This window comes from Haliotis cracherodii, unplaced genomic scaffold (assembly GCF_022045235.1).
Source record: "Haliotis cracherodii isolate W230 unplaced genomic scaffold, xgHalCrac1.p SCAF_9, whole genome shotgun sequence".
In the NCBI taxonomy this organism is placed as follows: Eukaryota; Metazoa; Mollusca; class Gastropoda; order Lepetellida; family Haliotidae; genus Haliotis; species Haliotis cracherodii.
The window spans coordinates 35509690-35522323 of NW_027266343.1; the positions used below are offsets into that span (position 1 = coordinate 35509690).

Consider the following 12634-nt stretch of genomic DNA (forward strand, 5'->3'; position numbering starts at 1 on the left):
ATATTCTCAATGCTTCAGTATTGCTACAAATTGGAACTGAATAATAAAACGGACACCCAATGTAAACATGTAATCTAGTTTATTGGGTGTGCAATATTATCTTTTGCTGCAGACTGCAACATTGGTCTCCTTTGGTCTCCTTTGACAGGCATTACAAATATTCTGTAGACAATATTACACGTTGCAACCTGCTGTGATTTATTCTGCGAACTGCAGTTTGTCAACCGAAAGATAATATTGCACACAGCCATGTTAGTCTGTTTATGGAAATATTACACACCTATCAAATTGTTATGATACAGTTTATCTGACATAGCAAAGGTTTTAAGAGTGATTGAATTTAAACAAATAATAGGAAGTCCTTTTTTTTTCAAATTTCAAGAAAAGGACATCCATTGCAGAACTTTAGTTTTTCAAATAAAATAGAAGTTCATATTTATATGGCAGCTGTTTCCAACATTTGCTTTAAGTCAAAGGCTTTTCAGAATACTGTTTTGAGATGTTTCTTGTATGCGGAAAAGTCTGACAGGAATGGGACTCGGAAGTCCATGCCACAGAAGTGGTATAGCTTTGGAGGAAGATCTGTCTCCATCTTCAGCTGTGTGGGTTAATGCCACAGTGACTTGTGATGTTGACGACCTCAGACCTTGCTTAAGTTGGTACCAGGAGAGATTGGGATTGGTGTAATGTGCTTGTCTGTTTGTCTCCGTCAGGAGTCAGCAGCGGCACTTTGTTCTCTCTGAAGCTTGAGGGTTCGCCGAGGTGCTCATACATAATGGATTTACAGTAGTCCAGGCATGAGGTCACTAATGCCTGGACTAGCATCTTGAATGCTGATGTGTCTATATAAAGGTAAATTCAATATAAAGGTAAAGACAACACAAACACGTGCAAAAAGATGTACATGTTTTATTTCAATGCCAGAAATAAATATCTCATGATCGAAGTTTCTATACACAGTGTAAAACATGAATTGTCTAGACATAGAGCAGCCACGTGGCTCCCTCCCTCCCTCCCACACTTACCTGTGTTTGCCTAATTGCACGTTCCACCGAGCTACCACCAGGCAATGCTGCCACACTGTTACACTGGGTACGAGTTGCTGTTAGGAAAGTAGGTCATGGTAGGGATGCCTATACTGGCTTCCAGACAACTAACTACAGTTGGCACCAGAACACAAGAGGTGACACTGAGAACCATGGCAACAATTATTCTCCCAAGTTAGCTGAGTATTTTGACATATGATAATGTTTTGTATTGTAAATGACTGAAGACGTAAATGAAATGGCTTTAAGTACTCAGTTTGCTGCCATCTCAGCTGTTACTCTGAAATGAAATGACACTAGAACAAGTATTAATGCAGTCAATATCAGTGTCACCTACTGAATCAAAAACAAATTAACATTTCATACTGTCAAGATGATTCAAAGATCATCCAGACATCTCATAAATAAAATTTAGCAATTAGAGCACTTAATAACCATTCATGTTAGAATTATATGAGACAGCCAAGCCCAAACAATTTCTTCGTAATGGAAAGATGAATGTATTCGATATTGTGATCAAAAGTGATAGTCACTGAACTGTTAATATTTAATCCCTGACCACGGCTCAGTGTATGCATGCATGAGCCCTAATTATGGATAATAATATGGCTGCTGGCATGTACAATATCAGCACAGACTGAAATGCTAGAAGAACAGTATAGTAGCATCCTACCACTAACAATGGAAGAGACACGACAATGTAGCAATCAAAATAATCAAGATGTGCAACACAATTTCAATATGTACAAACTGTCATACAAACAACCAGTGGAAGGGAAGAATGCATTTTTGTCATCTGCAAGTTTACAAAATAACAGTCAATATGTATTGTACTGTCAAAATGGACATCAGGATCCATTTCCATTAATATCAAAATTTCACAAATAACATAAGTTATCACAACAGTAAATTGAAAGGTTACAAATTTGAGTATATGGAAATACAAATTTCAAGTTCAAATAAATTCCACAGATGCTAATTATCCAGCCAAACTTCAGACACATCAAGCAAGGATTGCAGAAATGGCAAGACAGAACTAGCTCAATGACTTGCCACATGAAGGAAGGCTTGGATTGTTAATATTCCAATGCTTTTGTCCAAACTACAAAGCAACGTAATCCTTCAAGATGTGTTGATGCAGGGCAGAATATGACCCCTTATAGCCAAAGTGGAATTAATTTGGAACTAACAACATTTCATCACCATACAAGTACAATCAAATAGCAGGAAAATTTGACGCAACAGAGCAGAATTCCTTGATCACCTCTACCCAAGGAAATACAATTATTTTCATCTCAGTCTGAACCCCAGGTGTAGAACCTCTGCCTCACCTCAACCCAGAAAAGACAATTGCCTTTATCCCTGTCTCCATGCCCTGTGTGGACCCTCAGTCATCACACATGTACCACTAAACTGACTGGTAAGGACAGCTGAAAGCAGAATGGCCCCATGAAGTAACTCCAGTTTACTTTTTATCATGAAACCTGACATTAAACACAAAATTGGATCAAAAATAGTTATGTTCCATGAGAGAACTACTATTCTAGTATGTTAGAACATTTCAAAGATAGCATTTGTTTCATAACAAGAAAACCGGTCCTGTTTTGACAACACAAGGTATGAACAAGGAAATCTTGGATTAAATAGTTCAGTAAAAAGTACAAAGAAAGACAAGCAAAGCACACAAAATACATAGCTTGTCTTTCTGTCTCACGACCGTGACAATTTCAGGACAATATTTTCAAAAAGGACAGGTCTATGCCAGTGTATATAGTAGACCTGCTGTGACACTGGAGAGGTACTTCCCAAAGTCAGGATGGACCCTCAGTGACACTGGAGAGGAACTTCCCTAAGTCAGGATGGACCCTCAGTGACACTGGAGAGGTACATCCCTAAGTCAGGATGGACCCTTAGTGACACTGGAGAGGTACTTCCTTAAGTCAGGATGGACCCTTAGTGACACTGGAGAGGTACTTCCCAAAGTCAGGATGGACCCTCAGTGACACTGGAGAGGAACTTCCCAAAGTCAGGATGGACCCTCAGTGACACTGGAGAGGAACTTCCCAAAGTCAGGATGGACCCTCAGTGACACTGGAGAGGAACTTCTCACAGTCAGGATGGACCCTCAGTGACACTGGAGAGGTACATCCCTTAGTCAGGATGGACCCTCAGTGACACTGGAGATGTACTTCCTTAAGAGATGGCTGTATAGAATAGTGTCACAGGGGTAGAATTAACTAGATGGATTTACAGATGTACTGTGATCCCATATATAGAACAGCCCCTTTCAATCTTTGTTCTATATTCACTCAGGATACATTAACTGACCAAGACTATCTGGCTAGCAATATTTCCTACCACAAGCATACTGGGATAACGCTTGACTGAGGTACATGTTACCACATGTTTGCTATTCTAGTAATAGCAGAATGATGTTAATGCCAAACTTTGGTATTCTGAAATGAGGACGTATTTATTCTAATTATACTTTACAAATGAGAACCAGCTCTTATAAATCTAAAAAAAATATGTGACCAAGTTTCCACACATTCTCGTAATATTCCACAATGGAAGCTCATGTCATATCACACAGCAACAGTAACACCTCTCACTGTGATAAACTGAAATGAATTAGTACAATATGGTGTAGTTCTCATTGGTCCAGCCTAGTCATGAAACTACACATTCAATAGTATGGCTGACAATATAACATGGATTTCTAATAAAAGTTGAAAACACTGACTAAAACTGTAAATACTTGTTATTTTGGTTAAAATGTACACAATCAACAATCCTCCATGATTAAAACTGAGCGACTACATAATGGATCAAGCAAGGTATAACAATGTGACTAGTATGAATATCTCCCAGGCTTAAAGCATGAGACTTGCATGACATCTTAAATAATCATTACCCAACAAACAAGGTGGGCTCACAGTGACAAAAATTTACATTTTCTCATTTCAAGGTTACACAATTTCTATTACCGTATTCGACGTAATAAGCGCCCCCGCTCTAATAAGCACCCGTGGCGATATTTGCTAATATATTGGCAAGTGAACAATCCCAATTAGCACCCCTTCTGATTGATCAATGTACAGAAGACCTATTTATTCGTGTATAATATGCACTCGTGTGTTATATGCACTCTTAATTATATAGGCAATTAAATTCTGGAAAAATATATCTGTCGTATATAAACAGTCAGGCGGTCAGCATAAACCACGAAATTTATCTTTCAACTGTTTTTTCCACCAAAATAATATTCTAATAAGAGCCCCCTATTTCTAATTTTGAGAGCGCCCTGGGCGCTTATTACGTCGAATACGGCATCTCTACCTGATAACATCACAACTCTTTCAGAAACAACTTTACTCAAGATGTAGAAAACTTATACAGAGATATTCTTGACTACCGAGTTTTTACAATACTGCCCAACAATAATTTTCACTGGATTTATTTAAAGAAGTTTTTCTTCCATAAAAGATCTTTGAACTACGTGGCTTATATCATTGCACGAATGAGGTTATAAAGAGTTTCATGGAAGGGTTTTACAAGATTAATTACAAAACACTGCAATAATTCTATGACATAACTCTGTGGACACGCAATGTTTGAATGCCAAGTCAAGTAAACCTGATCAAGGATGACAAACATGATCGTTCAAATAATTTGACCTACAGAAAGAATGTAAGTCCCTGGGGTTTGAATGAGAATACAATTATCAGTGATAGAATTGGATTGACAAGGAGGAGAAAGATTCATAAGTTATGTACATGTGATAGAACCACACGATCATCATAGAAAGGCATGTAAGGAAGACTTATTTGAAGAGGAACAAAGAGGCAGATTACAAGGGAAAAAATTCTGGTTAATGTCCCATTTGGCAATAAAACAACAATGTAACCAGAGCTGTGCGACTGAAAATATCCATGACAATCAAGTGGTCGGCAGTGTGAGCAATGATCAGCACCACTGAGAGTGGTCTCCCCTGATGGCACCCACCATACTAGTCCCACACAGCAGCTATTGTGACCACTAAATCGCACCTTGGCTTTATACATTACTACTTGACAAACCTCAACAAAAACGTGGAAAAACACCATATTTTGGGACAGTAGGCATTCCACAAGCGATGGAAGAATCAAGTCCAAAAACAGTTGGCTGCAGTGGAGTATGACATTCATGGTCTACATGTATTTGTCAAATGCTGTGGATGTGTTCACATGAGTGAATTCATTGCAAAGGATTAGACATCTCCCACTGCTTATGTACCGGTATTAATCAGACTTATTTGTCCTACTGATATTGTCCTCAGCAGTAAAAGAAGTGTCAAACCCTAAATTAGAAGTGAGTGAGTTGGGTTTAACGCCACTTTTAACAGTATTCCAGTTATATCGCAGCGTGTCAGCGTAATGTGGGAGGAAAGCCCGAAGTGATGCAGATCTCAGACATTTACCACTTTGATGAAACCCTCGAGCACAGGTATGGTGCTGACAACCTAGAAACATAATCGGGGCGAACCGGGATTCGAATCCACAATCATAGGTTTCTGACATGCCAAAAGGGATGCAACTCTGCACATCAAATCGCGGCGTCTCAGAAAACTCGGCCACCCTTAAAGTGATAAATGTTATCCCTTTGTTGAAACCAATCACTGGGGTACTGCAGACAGTAGATAATTATCATGGCAAAATTGAGATTCAAACCCATTCACTGTTGATCCTGGCACAGAATTGCAGTATGACAATGCATTGCAAAACATCTGTGGTTCATATGTTTCAGCAGGAAGGTGACATTGAAATGAGCTTTATGGAGACAACCAACAGCCTCCAATAATCATAAAATGCATTTCCGTCAAAACCAACTCTATACTTTTTGTATTGAAAAAAGTTCTAAAAGTCATGTACCTGAACTATTTTTAACAATGTTAAACATAATGCTACCCCCTTCCTCATTCCTGTCTCTAAATTGCCACTATACCATAATTCACAACTATCACCCTGACCTGATTTCAATGTCACTGCCTCAATCAACCCTTTGAGATAATATATAAGTATGTGTAAAAACACAATAGCTATCCTGTGCCATGTCAGAAAAAAATATGCACCTCCTACATGGTATTTGGATGTTTGACCAACATTGTCCAACACTGTCACATATTTTGAAGGACATGGACAGATTTAAAGCATATTTAGCCCTCTTGTTAACTATCACTATCAGGATCTGGAAGCCAGACATCAGGAAAAATACTAATTATATATTTTAAAATGATAATTTTCAAGTAAATTATCCAAGACATTTGCTTCAGAAAAGTGGAGATGGAATAAGAAAAAGTCTCACTGTAGAAACAAATGGTTAAATGAGCTACACGGACAATGTTACTCCTTCCTTGTCAAGACAAAGACCAATTAGAAACTCTTGAGATTAATGAAGGAGATGCAGTAAACACAACCATGTTAACAAGTAACAGTATGTGTCAAAAAGGGATCCAAATCTCAATTGTTCTATTGCAATTGTGTAAAAATGCACACATAACATCAAAAACACCCTCAACATCAAGTTTAATGAAAATGAAAAAGCTTATTCAGCAATTTTCGCAAAGGTCAGTTTTTTACCACAAATATGAAGGAGGCTCTATGTTTTGGTAGCAAGCAACACATCAGACATAAGATTCACATCATTAATTCATTATTACTCCAAATGTTCCAAGGTTCTAATAACAGCAGAAAACTAACTTCACCTTGATAGGTCAGAGATGTTATTATTCATAAAGAGCATCTCTATTGAAAGGAAATCCATGTGAAAATTAGATAGGTTATCAATATTCAACAATATTCAACAGCTTTCACACATAAGCTGGTAGATAGAATAATGAATAAACTGGTTATACCTAAAAATATATATCTGAATAAAAGCAAAAGAATTCAGCATATCTTTCTCATTGTATTATTGTGAGCATATTTATGACAAAATAACCTCTTTTCGAAAAGTAGAGAAAGTTACTAGATAACTAGAACATGACTCAATGATGAATTCTAATAAATAGAAATATATAGAAAAACAATCAAGAAAATATAGTAAATTTGGCAAAGTAAACTGATAATGTGTTCAACTACCCTTCAACTGCTGTGAAAACCTGAAGTAGTTTTCAGTATCAAGTAATGACAGAATGAAAGATCCTTTATGAAAAGAATAACCTGACAATGTGAACATCAGATTCATTAACCTTTCAAAAAGATATCCAGCAAAAGTTCAAAAAGAGTTTCACTTTAGAAGCAGTTTGTCACATTCGTCAGAAGCAAATATCTAACACTGAATCAGAATCCGACTGCAGCAGTAATTCTCAAAAGGAAATAATAGCATTCGAGGAGGAGGAAGGGGGATATGGGGAAAGAGAAAGAGGAAGGGGGAGAGGGAGAGGAGGGAGAAAAGCTTCATCATACGCCAAACATTGTAATTTGTAAAGAATTAAAGAGGCACCCACACAAGGAAAATCTTCATTTGTTCAAACTGATTCTCCATGTCATTCCATGGCCAATACAGATAACTTAGAGGCCATTAATGATTCAAAAAGGTGTCATGCCAATGTCTTTAAATCATTTAGCATATACTGCATTAGATGCTAAAATGTTGAATAAATACTTTGTAAGAAATAGTAGGTAAACAGGCAAATCTCTGTAAGTTGTGGGTCAGGAGTCAGTATCATATTCAGATATTCTAGCTCCATATATATCTCCGGTAAGTCATTCAAAAATAACCCTGCAGTATAAACCTGTTACATTGGAAATAAATAATATTAACCTGATTTACCAAAATCTGCATAATTGCAGGAAATCATATCATTCCATGATCCAATGGAAATCATCACAGTTGAAACTTTAAATTCAACTCACTTCACACTATACAGAAAGTAACATGAAACAGATTAGACATGGACCATGTTCCGAGGCAACGAAAGAGGAAATGAATTTGGTCCTCTTACAGTCAAATCCAGATCTGATGAAAGTAAGGGGATATTAAACAGCAATTACAAAGTCAATAAGCAGCCTGCCAGCAAATGGTTAGTAATTTAACGAACTTGTTTCTATGAATTCCAAATTTAGAGAAAAAAACTTATTCCAAAAATCCCTTGGATTTCATCTTATCTGGAGATGACTAACCATATGTCACCATTAGAACACCAGTTTGGATCAACCAAGCTGATTTATACAAATATGTATTGAAATCTACTGGCCACTGTAAGAGATGCATCACAAGCATTTATTGAACACCTAACTTACATAATCCATTTTGTTATCGAGGCTCATTTTTGTTCTCAACAACTTAAAGCTGACAGTTATATAGCACCAGGGACTAACAAATACATTTAGCCAATCTTTATCACTTACTCCCTGTAATATTCAATAGATATCTCAAAAGTGTTCTGATGTCAAAATTCAATGGACATGATAAAACAGGCTCACATATTTTTTTCAAATAAAATGTAACCTCTAAAAGATGGCCTTAATGATACAGAGATCTTCATTGGGCAAGCAAGTATTCTCTGAGCATCCATTCTTTGATATGGCAAAGCTTTGATTTGTTCTCAAACACGAATCTCATGTCCACAGGATATGGGTTGGTAATTGGAACAGTATAGGAATTAGCTTGGATGTAAGAAGATGGTGTTAGTGGTGAACACTCTCTCGAAACACATCATAAACACATCACATATACCTCAGATCTAACTCTTGCCATTCACATTTGCTACACAACAATTTCATACACTGATGTGACGTTGATTACCCCTTTATACATACATTACCTATGAGAAATCAGCAAATTTCAGGCAAGGAACTTTGATAATTCCTGCATATTTTCACATGATTTTCTGGTTTGTTTTACAATTTTTTTCCATGATTGAATTTTCGATGACATAACAAAATTAACAAAAGATACCCTCACTATTGTTGCATAATCTTACCCTATACAAAAACAAACTGTGACATAATGAGGTTCAACCTTCTAAATCTCCGAACAGGAGGACACGAACAAATACAGTCACTACAGAAACAAAGCACTTTTAATCCTAGTAATATCCAGTGGAGCTGCATAAAGAAATTCACACAAACACAAACAAACTCTCATTCACACAGGTACATAATCGAATAGATACTGCCCCTGCAAGGAGCTAACATAGATAACTATGCTTTATACACTATTGTGGTCTTCCTAGAGGTGATCATGTAAGTATTATGCTGATGTAGGATACCAGCCTACCATTAGCAGGATACAACACTGAGGCCCTTGAGCAAGGGAGATAACCCACCCTGAGCAAGGGGAGATAATCTGGAGTAACTCCTGCCTTGGAATTGGTTTATAATACTGTTGAGCATGGATTCAGCCCAAGTTTGTGTATTATCTGCCTTGGAAGAGAGTGAGTGAAGATGGTAGTGACAAGGATGCTGGTCAAATCTCTTGTAGTTGTTTTCATGATGAACTCGACTGAGGTAGCAATGCAGTAATGATCCGACACTGACAGTGAGGACAGCAAGATGACGACGACAACGATGACGACACCAACAACACAGGAGAAGACACACAGCCAAGAAGCCCAACAAAGCTGCACGAGACGACCATCTCTTTCACTGACAGAGCAAGCATGTCGTCAGCTGAAGGATGGGGGAGAAACAGCTTCTTGATTTGGAACAACACGCTACTGCACCAAAATGAGAAGTCCGGTGCACTGGTGTCAACCTCCTAGAAGTCCTTGGAGATCTGCCTCAAGCTAGCTGTAATTCTGGTCCTACATCTTCCTGGCAGATACATCCAAGACCTCTTGGACCTCACACTAATGTACCCATTGTCATTTGGCAAGCGGATGCATATATATATGTATATATCAGTAGGTTTGCACTCTAGTGAAAAGGTCCAAGTTGTATTTTTTTTGAGTGAACACTAGATGAGGCAAGTTGATCTGACCATTTACCCTGCAGTGGTTATTTAGTCACCATGACGACACGACACGCTGACTTAGTGACATTGGATGACTCACAATGGCAGCATTGCCGCTGCCTCACAAGACTTTTCCACTGCTTCAACCATCCAATAGAATCTCTAGAACTGAGTCACAAGATGGTCAATCACACTCTACTGTTTCCATGGTAATGGGCCTTGGGCTGTACCCTGGAGAGATTAATCCCTTAAGAATAATGATCTCTGTTCTGAAAATGAAAGAGGAATATATATACATCTTCAAACAAAATGATCAGAATAATATGTTCATGCTATAACCGCAGTTCAAAGTAGATCTTCACTGGCTCTACCTAGTCACTGTAGGAGTGAGTGAGATAGGTTTACCATTTCTTAAAAGTGTATTTCAGTTATGCCAGGTTAATGTAGGAGGAAAGACCAAAGTGATGTTGGTTGAGGACATTATTTTCCATCCCAGAAGTAAATCAAGGATCATAATCAGGGAGAACCTTTTGTTTAGTCACAGTACATTGTAGCAAGAGAGCACTGTTATTCTGTTGTTTGTTTGTTGTTTAATGCCGCACCCAGCAACATTCCAGCTATATGACTGTGGGATTAAAATAATCAGGTCTGGACCAGACAATCCAGTGATTGATATCATTGGCATCGATCTAAGCAATTGGGATATGATGACATGCAAAAACCAAGTCAGTGAGCCTGACCACCCGATCCCATTGGTCGTCTCTTACAAGCATAGTCACCTGTTATGGCGAGCATGGGTTGCTGAAGATCTTCATAGGACGTTATTCTAACTGACAATATATGCAGTGATATAGTTTGATAATTACTGACTGCTGCAGAAAACAGCATTCATTCAGGTTTAATGTACTTAGGTTAGTGAATGTTAATACTTACCCTTCTTCTGTGAAATAACCTATCAAAGAAGCCCCGTTGTGGAGGTGGGGGTGGCATGTCTTCTATAAGATCTGGACTAGGTCCTCCATCATAAGCAAACTGATTCAATTCCTTATAGCACTCAGTCTCTATCATCTGGAAAACAGCATGGAATTTAATTTTACACATTTGTCAGGATATGGTTCTTACATCAAGAACAAGAGAGATGATACAATATAATAAACTAATACACTTTCTGTTATTTGATCATTACAAAATATTTATTTCATACAAACATTCTGTTCTTTCTAACTGTGACACTACAAAACTTTCATAAATGATTTGAAACATATTTATGTCATCTCAAACCAAGTATCTACATGTTCTGGTGGATTATGACACATAAAAGTAACGATCAGCTGACAAGAGTTAATTTTGGAAGGAATCTCCTGATAAAGTGTTTGTAAAGAAAGACATTACTATTATTTAAAAAAATAAAATAAAATTTGCAACAATTCAAAGAATACATGATGATGAAAATGAACTTCAACAAGGACAATACCTCATTCTGCCATGGTATGGATACGCTGCCTGTGTTGAACTTGCTGTAGAAAGTGTCATCACTGGCATCTAGGTTGACACCCTTCACAGTGGAGAACTGTTCTATGTCCAACACATCCTTGCAGTATACTGCCCGAGGCTAAACAATTCAAAAACAATCATTCATGTATTTGGTTGGTTGGTTTGTTGTTTTACGCCACACTCAGCAATATTTCAGCTATATGATGGCAGTCTGTAAATTATCGAGTCTGGACCAGACAATCCAGTGATTGAAATCATGAGCATCGATCCACACAATTGGGATCAATGACATGCATCAACCAAGTCAGCGAGCCTGACCACCCGATCCCATTAGTCGCCTTTTACAACAAGCATAGTCACGGCAAGCATGGGTTGCTGAAGACCTATTCTACCCCGGAATCTTCACGGGTCCATTTATTTGGATAATGGATACTACAAATGAGCTGACTCAACATTTTCTGTCATATGAAGATAATGCTTTGTCATACTGAAATGAGCTTAACCATCTTTGAGAAAAAAACCTTTAGTACTGAGTAGGACCAGCGTCTCAACTTAACATAAGGGGAAAGCGCAAATGTTGAAAAAATGTTAAATGGCGATGATATATTCCTTTTACACTGTTGTTTTTTCCATAAAAGGATCTGTAATACACACAAGAAAGTATGGAATGTCATGTAAATTTTCAGGCTTAGTATAGGGCATTAATGAATATTACCTACAGATTGGTTAGAAGTGGATTAGGGAGCATTAATTTGAGATGGGCCGTTATTAGGGCACATACAGTAAATATTCGGTCAATCCGTCCACATTGTCCACATTACCAAAGGGTTACTTCAGTTCAAAATATACTTACATCTGGTACAAACGGGGGCTCACACATCCCAGCCTCTAGCCTTCTGAAGTTGATATTTTTGAAGAATGTGTGAGCCTTCACTTCAGCCGCTCCCTCTGAGTTGCACCCTAACCGACATGTGGGGTTCTTTTGTAGTAACTGTAGAGAATGTGGAATCAGTGCATTGAGACAGTGTTAATCATACTGTTAATGTCAGATGTTAAAAAGCATTATTACTTAGCTTTGGATGCAATAGCTTGATATCAATAGATTGGCAATGCTGTTGCTAAGAAGAGAACATTTCATTGAAACCTTTAGCAAGTGG

General features: G+C 37.8%; 1 protein-coding gene across 1 annotated transcript in view; it reads right to left on the bottom strand.

Moving 5' to 3' along the window:
• Window positions 1-995: 995 nt before the first annotated feature.
• Window positions 996-12634, bottom strand: part of LOC139453190 (G protein-coupled receptor kinase 5-like) — a 44645-nt gene continuing 33006 nt past the window's right edge. The window contains exons 13-16 of the mRNA XM_071234821.1: window positions 12331-12468; window positions 11458-11595; window positions 10917-11051; window positions 996-10252 (exon numbers count right to left, since the gene is read on the bottom strand). Coding sequence (XP_071090922.1) covers window positions 10232-10252; window positions 10917-11051; window positions 11458-11595; window positions 12331-12468 — 432 coding nt within the window. The 3' untranslated portion in view covers window positions 996-10231. The remainder of the gene's footprint in view (window positions 10253-10916; window positions 11052-11457; window positions 11596-12330; window positions 12469-12634) is intronic.